We start from the raw sequence: 13,355 nt of genomic DNA, 5'->3' as shown, positions 1-13,355 counted from the left end.
TGTTATTCTGCTCATCATCAGATCAAACCTCAGATCTAAAACTTTACTGCTCAGTTTTAGGTCAAACATGATCACTTTGAGTAGTTTTCATGTTCTTCCTGCAGTGTCTGTCCAACAGTCACTGTTTAGTCCAAATGATCAAATTATTTGATCATTTCAAGTTTTAAACTGTAGAAATTATTATTATTATTATTATTATTGAAGTTCTCAAACAGAACAGATATCAGATTTTAAAGTCTGAATGTGAACTGAGTTTACTAATCTTTAAAAAGATTCTCATGACTGTCAGAAGAATCATTAAACTCGTCCTGTTGGATCTTGGAGCACTTTCTGGTTAATCTTAAGAGACACCCCAACCCCCCCCCCCACCCGCTGCCCTGGGGTCAAAGTGACTCCTCGGGCCTCAAAACTTCTTCCTCTGATCTGAACTCAGCTTGGCGTTTTCCCTCTGTGCGATCCGTTCAGGTGATAGATGCCATCTCTGCAGCCATCTCTCAGACCCCTGGCTGCAGCCTGCTGGACGTTGACCCCGGGGCCTCCACCAACCGCACCGTCTACACCTTTGTGGGGCCCCCGGAGGCGGTGGTGGAGGGGGCTCTGAGCGCCGCCAGGCAGGCCTTCAGCCTCATCGACATGAGCAAACACTCAGGTGAGTCCCAGGCCCAGATGGAACCCAACGGTCAGCGCACACTGCTGCTAAAGCTGCAGTTCTTCCTCAGGGGAGCACCCGCGGACCGGCGCGCTGGACGTCTGTCCCTTTATCCCCGTCCAAAATGTCAGCATGGACGACTGTGTCTACTGTGCCAATGAGTTTGGACGGAGACTGGCAGAGATGCTGCATGTTCCTGGTGAGAGAGACTTACTCACCTACTTACTTACTTATTCATTTGTTTGTTTACCTGTAAGTAAATAAGAAGCAACAAAAGAAGTCTTTAAGGAAATAAAAAAATAATAATAATTTTACTGAAAAATGCAAGAAAATTAGCTAAAATATCAGTGGAAAGTACATAATAAACTAGAGAAATTGCATTTCCTGCAAAAGCGCAGTGTGGATGCTTATTGCTGGAGATCTTAATGAAAAACAGCTGAAATGAGCTAAAAACATGCTGAAATGTAGCTGAAATGGCTTAAAAAGCCTATCTTAACAGAATAAAGCAGATCATATTCGCTGAAATGGGTTTAAATAAGCAGAATATAGCTCAAATATGAGGAAATTAGCTAAAATGGATGAAATTAGCAAAAAATAGCTGAAAATGCACAAAGAATGTGGAATTAGCTGAAAAAACTAAAGTTAGCATAAACAGCTAAATAGTAGCTAAAATAGATGAAACTAGCCAAAATAAGCTGAAAGGAGCATTAAAAGCTGAAATTAGCAGAAATAAGTTAATTAGACTGAAAGTAGCAGAAATTACCACGAAAAACTTGAATTTATCTAAAAACAGCTGAAATTAGCTAAAAAAAAAAGCTAAATAAGTAGCTGAAAAATTATAACAAGCTTATATTAGCAGAAAAAAAAACAGAAAAAAATGTTTGCCCAATTAGGCGGAAAGTGAAAAAAAAACCCTGCTGAAAGGTAGCTAAAAATCAGAAAGAAGCTTAAATTACCAGTAGAAAGTGGAGAGATCACAATTTTGCTGAATTAGGCAGAAAAAAGGTTGAAATGAGTGCAAGAATTGTGGAATTAGCTGAATAAGCTAAAATTAGCATAAAACAGCTAAGTAGTAGCTGAAATTACTTAAACTAGCATAAATAAGCTGAAAGAAGCAGAACAAGCTGAAATGAGCAGAAATAAGTTAATTATGATGAAAGTAGCAGAAATGAGCCCAAAAACTTGAATGTATCAGAAAACAGCTGAAATTAGCGAAAATATGCTTAGAAGCTATCTGAAAAGGTAGAAAAAAATATTTAATTAGCAGAGGAAAGCAGAAATAACAGTGTTTGTCCAATTAGGCTGAAAAAACCCAAAATGAGCACAAAAAATGTAAATTATCTGAAAAAAGCTGAAATGAGCAACAACAAAAAATATAGCTGAGAAGTAGCTAAAAAAGCAGAAAGAAGCTTGAATTACCAGAAGGAAGTGGAGAGAGCACTTTTTTTTCTGAATCAGTTTGAAAAAAGTTTAAATGAGTGGGGGAAAAAAAAGTGGAATTAGCTGAAAAAGCTAAATTGTGTTCTGTTTGCATAAAACAGCTAAATAGTAGCTGAAATAACTGAAACCAGCAGAAAACAATTGAAAAGAGCATAATAAGCTGAAATTAGCAGCAAGAAGTTAGAAGAGGCACAAAAATGTTGTAGTTAGCAGAACGAATATAAAAGGAACACATAACAGAAAAACAGCTGAAAGTAGCTGAAAAAAGTTTAAATTTGCACAAGGAAGCTGAAAGAAGCTGAAGCAGAACAAAATGTGAAAGGAGCAGTAAAAGCTTGTAAACAGATCTAAAGATTTGAAGGATGTAAAATGAGCTTAATTTATTTTCTATGAGGAAAAAAATGTCAGAAAAGACTAAATGTTTCAAAAAGCTAAAGTTGCACCAAGACCAAAAAGTCATAGCAGGATTGTCCTGAATGAGCTGAACGTTTTGATTTATGATTTATTGAAATGGCTTGAAAACTGTGGGACGAGAATTGCGCCGAAAAACGTACAGAAGAGAAATGGATCACAATAGTGTGAATTCTTCATAAACATTCACACAACAAGCAGAAACAGAGTGTGTGCAGACGTATTAACAGGTGATAAAAACAACGGATACAAGAAAATGAAAGAGAATCAGAAAAAGGGTTTTCCTGGTTCTGTAAGTCGGTGGACCTTAACATTCTGTACATCCTCACAGTGTATCTTTACGGAGAAGCAGCTCGAACAGAAATGAGGAGGAACCTTCCGTCGGTGCGAGCAGGAGAGTACGAAGCTTTACCCGACAAGGTGAGTCCGGTTCTACTGCGAAGAGTCAGAACATCACGGTTTTATTTCGGCTTCTCAAACATCATATGTTGGTGTAATTTTTTTTAAACCCCCCCCCCCCCCCCAGCTGAAACGAGCAGAGTGGGCCCCTGACTTTGGCCCCGCCCACTTCGTTCCATCGTGGGGAGCCACAGTAACCGGCGCTCGAAAGTTCCTCATCGCCTACAACGTGAACCTGATCAGCACCAAAGAACAGGCTCATCGCATCGCCCTGGACATCCGCGAACAGGGCCGAGGGAAGGACCAGGTGCATGCTGGGAGTCTGAGTCATTCCCCCAGCTGATAACCGTCTTTGAGATTTTCATTCATTCTGTGTTTTTCTCACATGCTTTTAAAATAATTTCTTTGTTTCAGATGAACTTTAGCTCACCATTCCTAGAGTTCAGTAAAAAACGTTCAGTTTGAGGCCGTCAGACCAGTTTTCTCAGGATAAATGTGTCATTTCTTGTCCATCCGAGCAGCCTGGGCTCCTTAAGAAGGTGCAGGGGATGGGGTGGTACCTGGAAGAGTCCAATCTCGCTCAGGTGTCCACCAACATCCTGGACTTTGAGCTGACCCCCCTCCACACCGTGTACGAGGAGATCTGCAGAGACGCTGAGGTCAGTGTAAGATTTCTGCTGTGACGTTTCTTCACAGACTCACTTAGGAAGCATTCACACTATTGTGATCCACTTTTCTTCCGTACATTTTTCAGCATCTTTAATGTTCCGCAGTTTTAAAGCTATTTCAACAATTCATACATCAAAACGTTCAGCTCGTTCAGGAGAAGGGTGCTTTGACTTTTGGTATTGGTGCAACTTGAGCTTTTTGAAATATTTAGCCTTTTCTGACATTTTTTTCCTCATAGAAAACAAATTGAGCTCATTTTACGTCCTTCACATCTTTAGATCTGTTTACAAGCTTTTACTGCTCCTTTCATATTTTGTTCTGCTTCAGCTTCTTTCAGCTTCCTTGTGCAAATATAATCTTTTTTTTTTTTTCCAGCTTTCGGCTAATTTCAGCTGTTTTTTTCCAGCTGTTTTGAGCTCCTTTTAGATTCTTTCTGCTAACTACAACATTTTTGTGCTTCTTCGAACGTCTTTCTGATAATTTTAGCTTGTTATGCTCCTTTCAGCTAATTTCAGCAAGTTTAAACTTCTCTACTATTTCTTCTACTATGTAGCTGTTTTTATGCTAATTTTAGCCTTTTTCAAATAATTTCCACTTTTTTGTATTCATTCGTGCTTCTTTCAGCCTAATTGGGCAAACGTGTTCTTTCTGCTTTCCTATGTTAATTTAAGCTTGTTTTACATTTTCAGCTAGCTTTTTATCTAATTTCAGCTGTTTTCAGATAAGTTCAAAAATTTTCATGGTATATTCTGCTACTTTCAGCATAATTAACTTCATCCTGCTAATTTCAGCTTGTTATGCTCCTTTCAGCTTATTTCTGCTAGTTTCAGCTCTTTCTGCTATTTAAGTTACTATTTAGCTATTTTCTGCTAAATTTAGCTTTTTCAGCTAATTCCACATTTTTTTAGCTTATTTCAGCTCCTTCCACTTCCTTCTGGAAATTTAAGCTTCTTTCTGCCTTTTCAGCTACTTTTCACCAATTAGTTGCAAATTTCAGCTTTTTGAGCTAATTTCCTAAATTTCGTGCTCATTTCTGATCATTTAAACCTAATTCAGCAAATCTGTGTTCTTTCTGCTGTCCTCTGCTAACTTGGACTTGTTCTTCCATTTCAGCTACATTTTAGCACTTTTTTAGCTAATTTCAGCTGTTTTTCAGCAAGTTCTTATGCAATAAGCATTCACACTGCATTTTTGCAGGAAATGCAATTTCTCTAATTGTTTGTTGATGTTGTTGTTGTTGTTTTGTTCAGGAGCTGAAGCTCCCAGTAGTTGGCTCCCAGATCGTTGGTCTGATCCCCCTGAAGGCTCTGCTGGATGCTGCAGACTTCTACATCAACAGAGACCAACTCTTCATTGTGGAAGAGGAGCACAAAGTTCGACTGGTGAGTCTGTTTGAATTCAGCTTGTATTTCTGGTTCTGAACCTTTGTTTATTTGTTTGTTTGTTTGTTTTTTGATAGGTGATCAGTAAACTCGGCCTCGACTCTCTCGGTCCCTTCAACCCAAAGGAGAGAATCATTGAGTGAGGTTCATACAATGTGAAGTTTCCGCCTGAAAGTCCACATCAGAACTAAACCACACAATTCTTACCTGTTCAGGTACATGGTGAGGTCACAGGAAGGGGAGGGGCTTATCTCTCTGTCTCTGCGGCAGTTTGTCCACAGTGTTGGTGCTCGCACAGCAGCGCCTGGAGGAGGATCTGTTTCTGCTGCCATCGCAGCTCTGGTGAGGTTTCTTTTAATCCATTAGAGTGAGACATCCTCACATGTCAACATCTTTCCTGTCCACTCGGTGTTTATCCTGCAGGGGGCAGCGCTCGGCGCCATGGTGGGACAGATGACATACGGCAAGAGGCAGTTTGACAACCTGGACAGCGTAATAAGAAGACTGATTCCTCCGTTTCACCAGGCCATGGACGAGCTGCTGCTCATGGTGGACAAAGACACATCAGCATTCAACAGCTACATGGTGAGGACAAATATCTGAGACAACCACGACCTGTGAAGAAATGGAAGTCCTGCAGAGACAACTGAGACAGACAATTGAGACCTACAGCAACATTGGCAAAGACAATCAAGACATGGAGAGACGACCAAGTCATGGAAGTACAACTGAGACCTGCAGTAACACTCATAGAGACACCCAAGACATAATAGACAACTTCAGGGACAACTTAGACCTTCAGAGACAACTGAGACAGATAACTGGGACATGGAAACACAACTCGGACCTACAGCAACATTAGCAGAGACATTCAAGACATGGAGAGACGACCAAGTCATGGAAGTACAACTGAGATGTGGGGAGACAACTGCAACTTACAGTAACACTCATAGAGACAACCAATACATAAGAGACAACTTCAGGGACAACTTAGACCTTCAGAGACAATGACAAAGACAACCAAGATCTGCAGACACTTCTGTAAAGACAATTGACATACCTGTAGAGACACCTGATACTTGCAGAGACAAATATAGGACAACAGAGATATGCAAAGATGCAAAGAGAACGAGACCTGTAGGGACAACAAAGACCTGAAGAGTGACACTTGAGACCTGCAGAGGTAATTGAGACCTGAAGAGACACCCGCAGAGACAACAGAGATACCTAGAGATAGACAACAGAGACTCCTGCTGTGCAAACCCCTTGCCAAGTGTTGTCTTTGTCTGTCCCTCCTGTGGATCCGGTTCTGTTTTCTTGTCCGGTCTGAGTCGATGATGTTTCTGTTTTTGTTGCAGACGGCGCTGAAGCTGCCGAAGAACTCCGCTGAGGAAATTAAAAGGTGAAGAAGTTCAGCTTTCATACCAGCAGGGGGCATCACAACCTGCAGCGCTACATCTTTTTTCAAACAACATGGTGACGTTATGCGCTGACGTTGTTGTCCCCGTCACGTAGCGAAGAGAGACCTTAGAAATACCGTCTGTCCATTCTGTGAGCTTGATAACTTAAAAAAAAGGGAGGCACCTAACTTTTGTTTGTGCGTGGATACATCTTGATGTAAGAAAGGCCTCTAATGAAAACTGGGTTGCCACATCATCACATGCATAAGTAAAATAGTCAGCCCTAGCCTTTGAGATACCTTTGTATGGTTTATTTTCCTTAAAAATAAAGTTTGCTCAAATGATTGAGGTGGCCAAAAATTAATGGCCTTGACCACCATTGGCCACCCTCTGGCTCCGCCCTGCACCTGGTGGTGGATAACATTGCTCCCTCTGCTCATCTAGATCAGTCACTTTGCACCGCCATGGTCAAGACCACCTCTCTTTTCATCCACAGTGTAACTCCTACACACTTGAACATCTGGCAACAAAAGCATTATGGTTTATTTCTATAGCTCATCTCAATAAAACAGCAAACATTCGGTATTCAAATTCGTTAGAGTTAATTAAAAGACCTGAAAAAGTTGTTGTTTGCACAATAAGCAGATCTAATTCATATTTTGTCACCAACAGAAGAAACGCTGCCATGCAGGACGGTCTGAAGGAGGCTGTCCTCGTCCCCTTGGCTTTGGCTGAAAGGATCAGTGTCCTCTGGCCGTCTCTCAGAGAAATGGTTCTGTACGGAAACATCAGCTGCAAGTCTGACGCTCAGGTTTGACAAAAGCAACACAGTCTTAGATTATTTGGCTGTTTTGAAATCTGTGTACAAAATTACTGTGAACGAAACCAGTCGGACTCCAGGTTTCCTCCAGTTTATCTCTAAATGATGAATTCTGGCTCATAGTTCAGTCAAAGCTGTCGTCAAAAAGTGTAAAATTAATAATAAAGATGTTTTTGGGTGACCGCTGAGTCAGCATATTAGTTTCCTGTTTATGCTGTCTTCAGTTTGTTTTTCGGAATCGAACTACTTCTGCAGACTTTGTGCTTTTTAACAGCTCATTTATCAAAACAATCGTCTGGAGCTGCATTAGTGTGAGATGACTTTGTGCTTTTCTAACTTTTCTTTTTATCGTTTCTGCTTCATTAACAAACTTTTGCCATAGAAATACATTAAGATCTCTTCAGTTCCTTACAAAACATTATAAAAAATCTGCTTCAGCAAACTGTTTTAGTTTTCTTATGCCATCTTTGCTTTGAAGATGCTGATGGAGAAGTGCAGAGAGGGTCGGAAAGAACTCCATTGTGTCTTTGTGGATTTAGAAAAAGCATATGACAGGGTGCCGAGGTAGGAGGTGTGGTATTGCATGAGGACATCTGGAGTGGCAGAGAAGTATGTTAGACTGGTACAGGACATGTATGAGGACAGCAGGACAGTGGTGAGATGTGCTGTAGGAGTGACGGACGTGGTGGACGTGGGAGTGCATCAAGGATCGGCTCTGAGCCCCTTCTTGTTTGCTCTGGTGATGGACCGACTAACAGATGAGGTCAGGCAGGAATCCCCATGGACTATGATGTTTGCAGATGACATTGTGATCTGTGGTGAGAACAGGGAACAGGTGGAAGAGAACTTGGAGAGGTGGAGGTATGCACTTGAAAGAAGAGGAATGAAAGGCAGCCATAGTAAGACAGAGTACATGTGTGTGAATGAGAGGGAGGCTGGTGGAACAGAGAGGCTACAAGGAGCAGAGGTCACAAAGGTGCTTCAACTACTTGGGATCCACTGTCCAGGAAAATGGGGAGTGTGGTAAAGAGGTGAAGAAGAGAAAAGTTTCAGGAGTGATTTGTAACAAAGGTGTCAGCAAAGGTCAAAGGAAAAGTTTACAAGACAGTGGTGAGACCAGTTATGTTGTTTGGTCTGGAGACAGAGACATGGACAAAAAGACAGGAGAAAGAACTGGAAGTGGCAGAAACGAAGATGTTGAGGTTCTCCTTAGGAGTGACAAGGCTGGACAAGATTAGGAATGAGATCATCAGAGGTACAGCACAGGTTGAACAACTGGGAGATAAAGTAAGAGAGGCCAGACTGAGATGGTTTGGACATGTCCAGAGGAGGGACAGTGGGTATATTGGTAGAAAGATGTTAGAAATGCAGCTGCCAGGAAAAAGACAAAGAAGAGATATATGGATGCAGTTAGAGAAGACATGGAGGTAGTTGGGAGTGATGGCATCCTCCCCGAACATGGAACAGCTGAAACAAAAAGGAGACGTTACATTTAGTCTTTAGATATTATTCAGCTAAATTTCGCTATTGGCTATATTTTCCACTCATTTTAGCTTATTGTCACATTTTTTGTATTTTAATATTTAGCTTTGTTAATCCTAGTGTTTTGCAGCTACATTGTTAATTTGACCATTTTCCAAGAAAGTTTCATTTTAGCTACTGTTTTGTTCATTTGAGCTACATTCGGCTCGTTTTACTCACAGTTTCAGCCTCTTCATCAAATTCAAGCAGCCATTCTCTGCTCAGTGTTCACTTTGCATTTCAGCAGAAAATAAACTGTTTTGTAGGTAAAGACAACGTTTAGTTGTGTCTGCTGGTTTTCAGGTAGCAGCTAAAGCTCTGGAGGCTGCAGTGTTTGGAGCGTACTTCAACGTGACGATCAACCTGAAGGACATCACCGATGAAGCCTTTAATCTGACTGTATGTGTGTCTGCAGGACGTTAATCCTCACTCTGGTTTTTAATTTGTCCTAAAATCGTTTTTTTTTTTTTTCTTCCTCAGACAAAAAAACGAGTTTCTGAGCTGCTCAAGGAGGCGAAAGAAAACGTGGCCTCCATCTTGGATGCTGCTGAGAAGAGAAGCTAAAGAAAATGAAGCTAATTCAAATCTAAATAAAAAAAAAAAAAAAGTTTAGATTTAACTTTAATAGGTCAACAACATGCACCACTCGGTGTCTTATTAAGGCATTGGTAGTTTATTAAATATATAAATGAATAAGAGAGCAATATTAATAATAAACAAATGGTAGCTAAAATAATTACGTATATCTCAACCTAATTTCCCCACCCTGCTAACCTTCAGGTTATGTACCAATCATCATAAATTGGATCTTTTTTTCATACATCTAATTCTTTCTTATACTGTGAATATAATAAAAAGGTCAAATATGAAAATAAATGATGTCTTTTGCTTTCAATCTGTTGATTTTTTTCTAGTTTGCCTGTATTACTAGCAGTTTTTATTCTTCAAAATGCTTTTAGAGACAACAGAGTCTGAATGTTACTCAGTCTGAGTTGAGGATGACTCTCAGCTACTACCAGTGGATTTTAGCTCAAAATGTGTCGGACTGGTCGAGTTGGAAACATTCTTGTTTCCCAAAGTTAGGTAGCGTGGCGAGCACGTTCAAGTTTCATTAAATCCGTCCTGTGGTTTAGGAGATATTTTGCTGACAAACAGATGAGGCATCAGCAGTTTTAAACACAGATGTCAAAGTGCATGTGAAAATGACTCAACTACACACCAAACTTTAGCTCATTAACAGGTTTAGCCATTTTTCCTATTTGCTAAGCTTACTTTACTGCGGTGGCTATTTTGAATCAAAGACATTATCGTTCAGCCTTTTTCCTTCTGTGGCAAAACACTTGTTTTATATTAAACAAAGTTATATTTTGTATTGAGTAAAGTTCATATAAGAAGTAGTATTTCTAAATGTGTTAAAATCATTGTGTTAAATATGTTAAAACTATCATAGGTGAATAAAAAAGCTGTGCTTGTGAAGACTAAAAAGTTTGACACAAGAAGTTTAAAAATGTACTAATGTGTAGTTTAAGATACTTTTTGTTATAAAATAAACTTTGCCACAAAGGCTCATGTTTGAAAAAGGAAGTGGTGCAGTGAATAACAGCTTTGCTGGTCTGTCTTTGGTCAATCCAAAAAGTGGGCGGAGCCATAAAAATGGGGGAAAATGAGTTTCAGCTTGGCAGTCTAAAACATGGTGAAGTTTGTTAACTACCCTGATTATTTCAAACTGGAGTTTTCAGTACAGTAGTCTTGAGTTTGTTTTATAGCTCACTAAGGCATTAGACGGTTAAAGGAGCTGAGAACATCCGTGTACCATCTTCTTCTTCAAATGGGACTGAAAGACAGGTGAAGCTTCAGAGGATCTAGACGTTGGAGTAAGGTACCACTCCTCCACGCTTCATCACATCAGGCATGTAATTTTTTCTCTAATTTTTTTTTACAAATTTAAGCATTTAGGCAGGCATAACTCATATCCTTTACAAACATCATGTCCATGTCCATCCAGTCTTTTGATCTTTTATCTGCAAGATTTTTTACAAGACTCGCTATTTCATCTTTATCATTGTCACTGAGAAAAATGCTGTTGGTACAACCCATGACTGTATGACTCGCATCATTATTTACATTTTGTATTTTAACTGCAAGGCTTGGGCCAATCCCTATGATGGACTTGCGACCCGTCCAGGGTGTACCCCGCCCCTCACACAGTGATTGCCGGACATGGTCACCGGCGACCCCCGTGACCCAAAAAGGAAGAAGCTGGTAAAAGATAATGGATGGATTGACTTGGGCCGACATTCACATAGTATTCATTGAATTCATTTACTATTTAATTTTGATCATATATTTTCTTGTCATTTTTTTACAAAATACTGTGAAATACCTGATCGTACTTTTATATTATAATATTTTCAGTAAGAAATAAGCATAAATAAGACTGATTAGAACAGGGTATATCTTTTACATTGTAGTGTACATTTATTCTGAGGTAGAGTTGCATTCGAGCCTAAAACATCTGACCCGGCCCGAGCCCGTAGGGTTTTTTTCCCGAGCCCGACCTAGACCCGACCAATTAATTGTAATTACAGGCCCGAACCCCCGTGCAAAACAAAAAACTACATATTTTTTAATTAAGATTTTACTGCTTTTGTAAGCAAATGGGTTTGACATGATGGTTTTAAAAACGTAAAAAAAGGAAGATATAAGCATCCTTGTTTATTAACAAGTCACCAAATGGATATTAACATACAAAACAAATAGCCTAAAAAAATCAACTCTAAAGATAGGATATTATACAAAATATTTTTATAGCAAAATTATTTGGAAAAATATAGAACAAGGCTATTTTAATTGAACACGCTGTTCGCTTTGGCTTTTGTAGCTTCAGATACTTCCTTCACCGCAGATGACAGCAGGGTGCGGAGACGCGCGCGGCCGGTGATCCATCTGAAGCTTAACTGGACTTTTAAAAAAAAAATCTCTTTCAACCAACCCCATTGTCCATCTGAAGCTTAAGACTTTTTTTTTTTTACCTCTTTCAACCGCTGGTCAGATCTGCCTCCTCCTCTACAAGTAGATTAACACAATTTTATTCTGCATTGTTATTTAGTTTTCTTTGTGCTGTATGATTCGTAAAACTGAATCAAAATCCAACCCAGCCCGCCCATCAAGCACATTATGTTTGCCCAACATGGCCTGAATTTCGGGTTGGTTCGGTCCGTGCTCGGGTTAGAAATCGCAGCTCTATTCTGAAATCGGTGAAACTCAAGATAAGTCAAAAATATGAAAAATGTAGAATTATTTATTGCATGTTGAGTTTAAGGGTTTTAATGAACTCGTGGGCCCTTACCTACATCAGAGGGGTATAGGTGGGCTACATCTATTTTAAATAAACATATTAAACATAATTAAAAGAGACCTTCTGAGGAACCAAAAATTTATTTTCATGAATGTTGGTAACAGTGGTGGTCACAGTTCCGCTAATCCGCTAACGGATGAAAGCGGGACAAGTTTTTTATTTAGGGGATTAGAGTTTTCACTACCTTTGGGAAACCGTTAGCGGAATTAGCTTCCGCTAAACTATGCCTTTCAACTTAAAGTCTGTCAAAAAAAGTCACAATTTGTCCCCGTCTGTTGTGGGCTTGTCTCAAAGAGTCCGTTGGGCACGATACTAGCTAACTATGTGTACATGTGACAAGACAGGATTGGTTGACGTGGCTTAGACTGGAAGGAGACGAACAAATGTGATGCAGACTGAGTGACAGTTATCTTAGTGGTTTAGCATTATCTTCCAATATTGAAAAAAAAAATGTTTTTTTTACCTTTTTAGCAGTCTAGCATTAGCAAAGCTCATTTTGGGGTTAGCTGGGGTTCACTGATTGGTGATAATAGAGAGCAGATTTCTGCTGCAGCAAAGACCCAAACAAGAGTTCAAACAAACTTCAAAAATTGTCCCTGTGTTCTTCTTTTGCATGTTCAATTTAATTTTATTTATCAGTGTAATCTACAACAATGTAATTTACAATGAGACAATATTTACTGTACTTAAATTATTATTAATTGGTTTTCATTCACCACAATTCAACAACGGTTCAGCTTCTCCAACTTTTGCTTTATATATAACATTATCAGAAGTATAACTTTGTTGTGTCAGACAATGACAATCGAGTTCTTCTTCACTTTTCCTAATTCTCGATTGTTTCCCAGATGTCTGCTGAGCAGATCTCTTCACACTGAAACAGAGAAAGTTCAGAGGCGCGTAGCAAAAACAAAAATACTAGGAATAAAGGTACGGACAGCAGACAGAGATTGGTTATTTTACTGACAGCAGCCAAATAAATCATACAGAGGACTGCTGACTCACTGTTCAACAACAACTGGTAAGTTAATCACAATCAATGGACAGATCGGATGGCATCTGCAGCCAGTTTCTTAGAATCCACTGTGGGATGGACCTTTACAAGAGATCCTTCCTGTCTACAGCCATCAGCATCTATAACATCTCTTAATGAACTGAGGATAACGAGTTACAACAACAAATAATTTCCCTTTGGGATTAATAAAGTATTTTTGAATTTAATTGAATTAATGCAACTAACTACCAGCAGGCGGTTCACTTTCAGTTTGACGGTAACTGGTTAGTTAATGCAACTAACTAGCAGCAG

The 13,355-nt window shown here is 39.6% G+C and overlaps 1 protein-coding gene across 1 annotated transcript in view; it reads left to right on the top strand.

Moving 5' to 3' along the window:
• Positions 1-9,563, top strand: part of ftcd (formimidoyltransferase cyclodeaminase) — a 9,800-nt gene extending 237 nt beyond the window's left edge. Inside the window, exons 2-14 of the mRNA XM_037696647.1 lie at positions 466-649; positions 720-848; positions 2,832-2,920; positions 3,027-3,206; positions 3,421-3,558; positions 4,819-4,950; positions 5,028-5,089; positions 5,166-5,292; positions 5,374-5,535; positions 6,309-6,352; positions 7,023-7,161; positions 8,995-9,090; positions 9,172-9,563. Of these exons, the coding sequence (XP_037552575.1) occupies positions 466-649; positions 720-848; positions 2,832-2,920; positions 3,027-3,206; positions 3,421-3,558; positions 4,819-4,950; positions 5,028-5,089; positions 5,166-5,292; positions 5,374-5,535; positions 6,309-6,352; positions 7,023-7,161; positions 8,995-9,090; positions 9,172-9,255 (1,566 nt within the window). The 3' untranslated portion in view covers positions 9,256-9,563. The remainder of the gene's footprint in view (positions 1-465; positions 650-719; positions 849-2,831; positions 2,921-3,026; positions 3,207-3,420; positions 3,559-4,818; positions 4,951-5,027; positions 5,090-5,165; positions 5,293-5,373; positions 5,536-6,308; positions 6,353-7,022; positions 7,162-8,994; positions 9,091-9,171) is intronic.
• The last annotated feature ends 3,792 nt before the right edge of the window (positions 9,564-13,355 follow it).

This window comes from Nematolebias whitei, chromosome 23 (genome assembly GCF_014905685.2).
Source record: "Nematolebias whitei isolate Nwh7 chromosome 23, NemWhi1, whole genome shotgun sequence".
In the NCBI taxonomy this organism is placed as follows: Eukaryota; Metazoa; Chordata; class Actinopteri; order Cyprinodontiformes; family Rivulidae; genus Nematolebias; species Nematolebias whitei.
The sequence above is the reverse complement of the archived record's forward strand: the minus strand, read 5'-3'. Positions and strand labels throughout refer to the sequence as shown.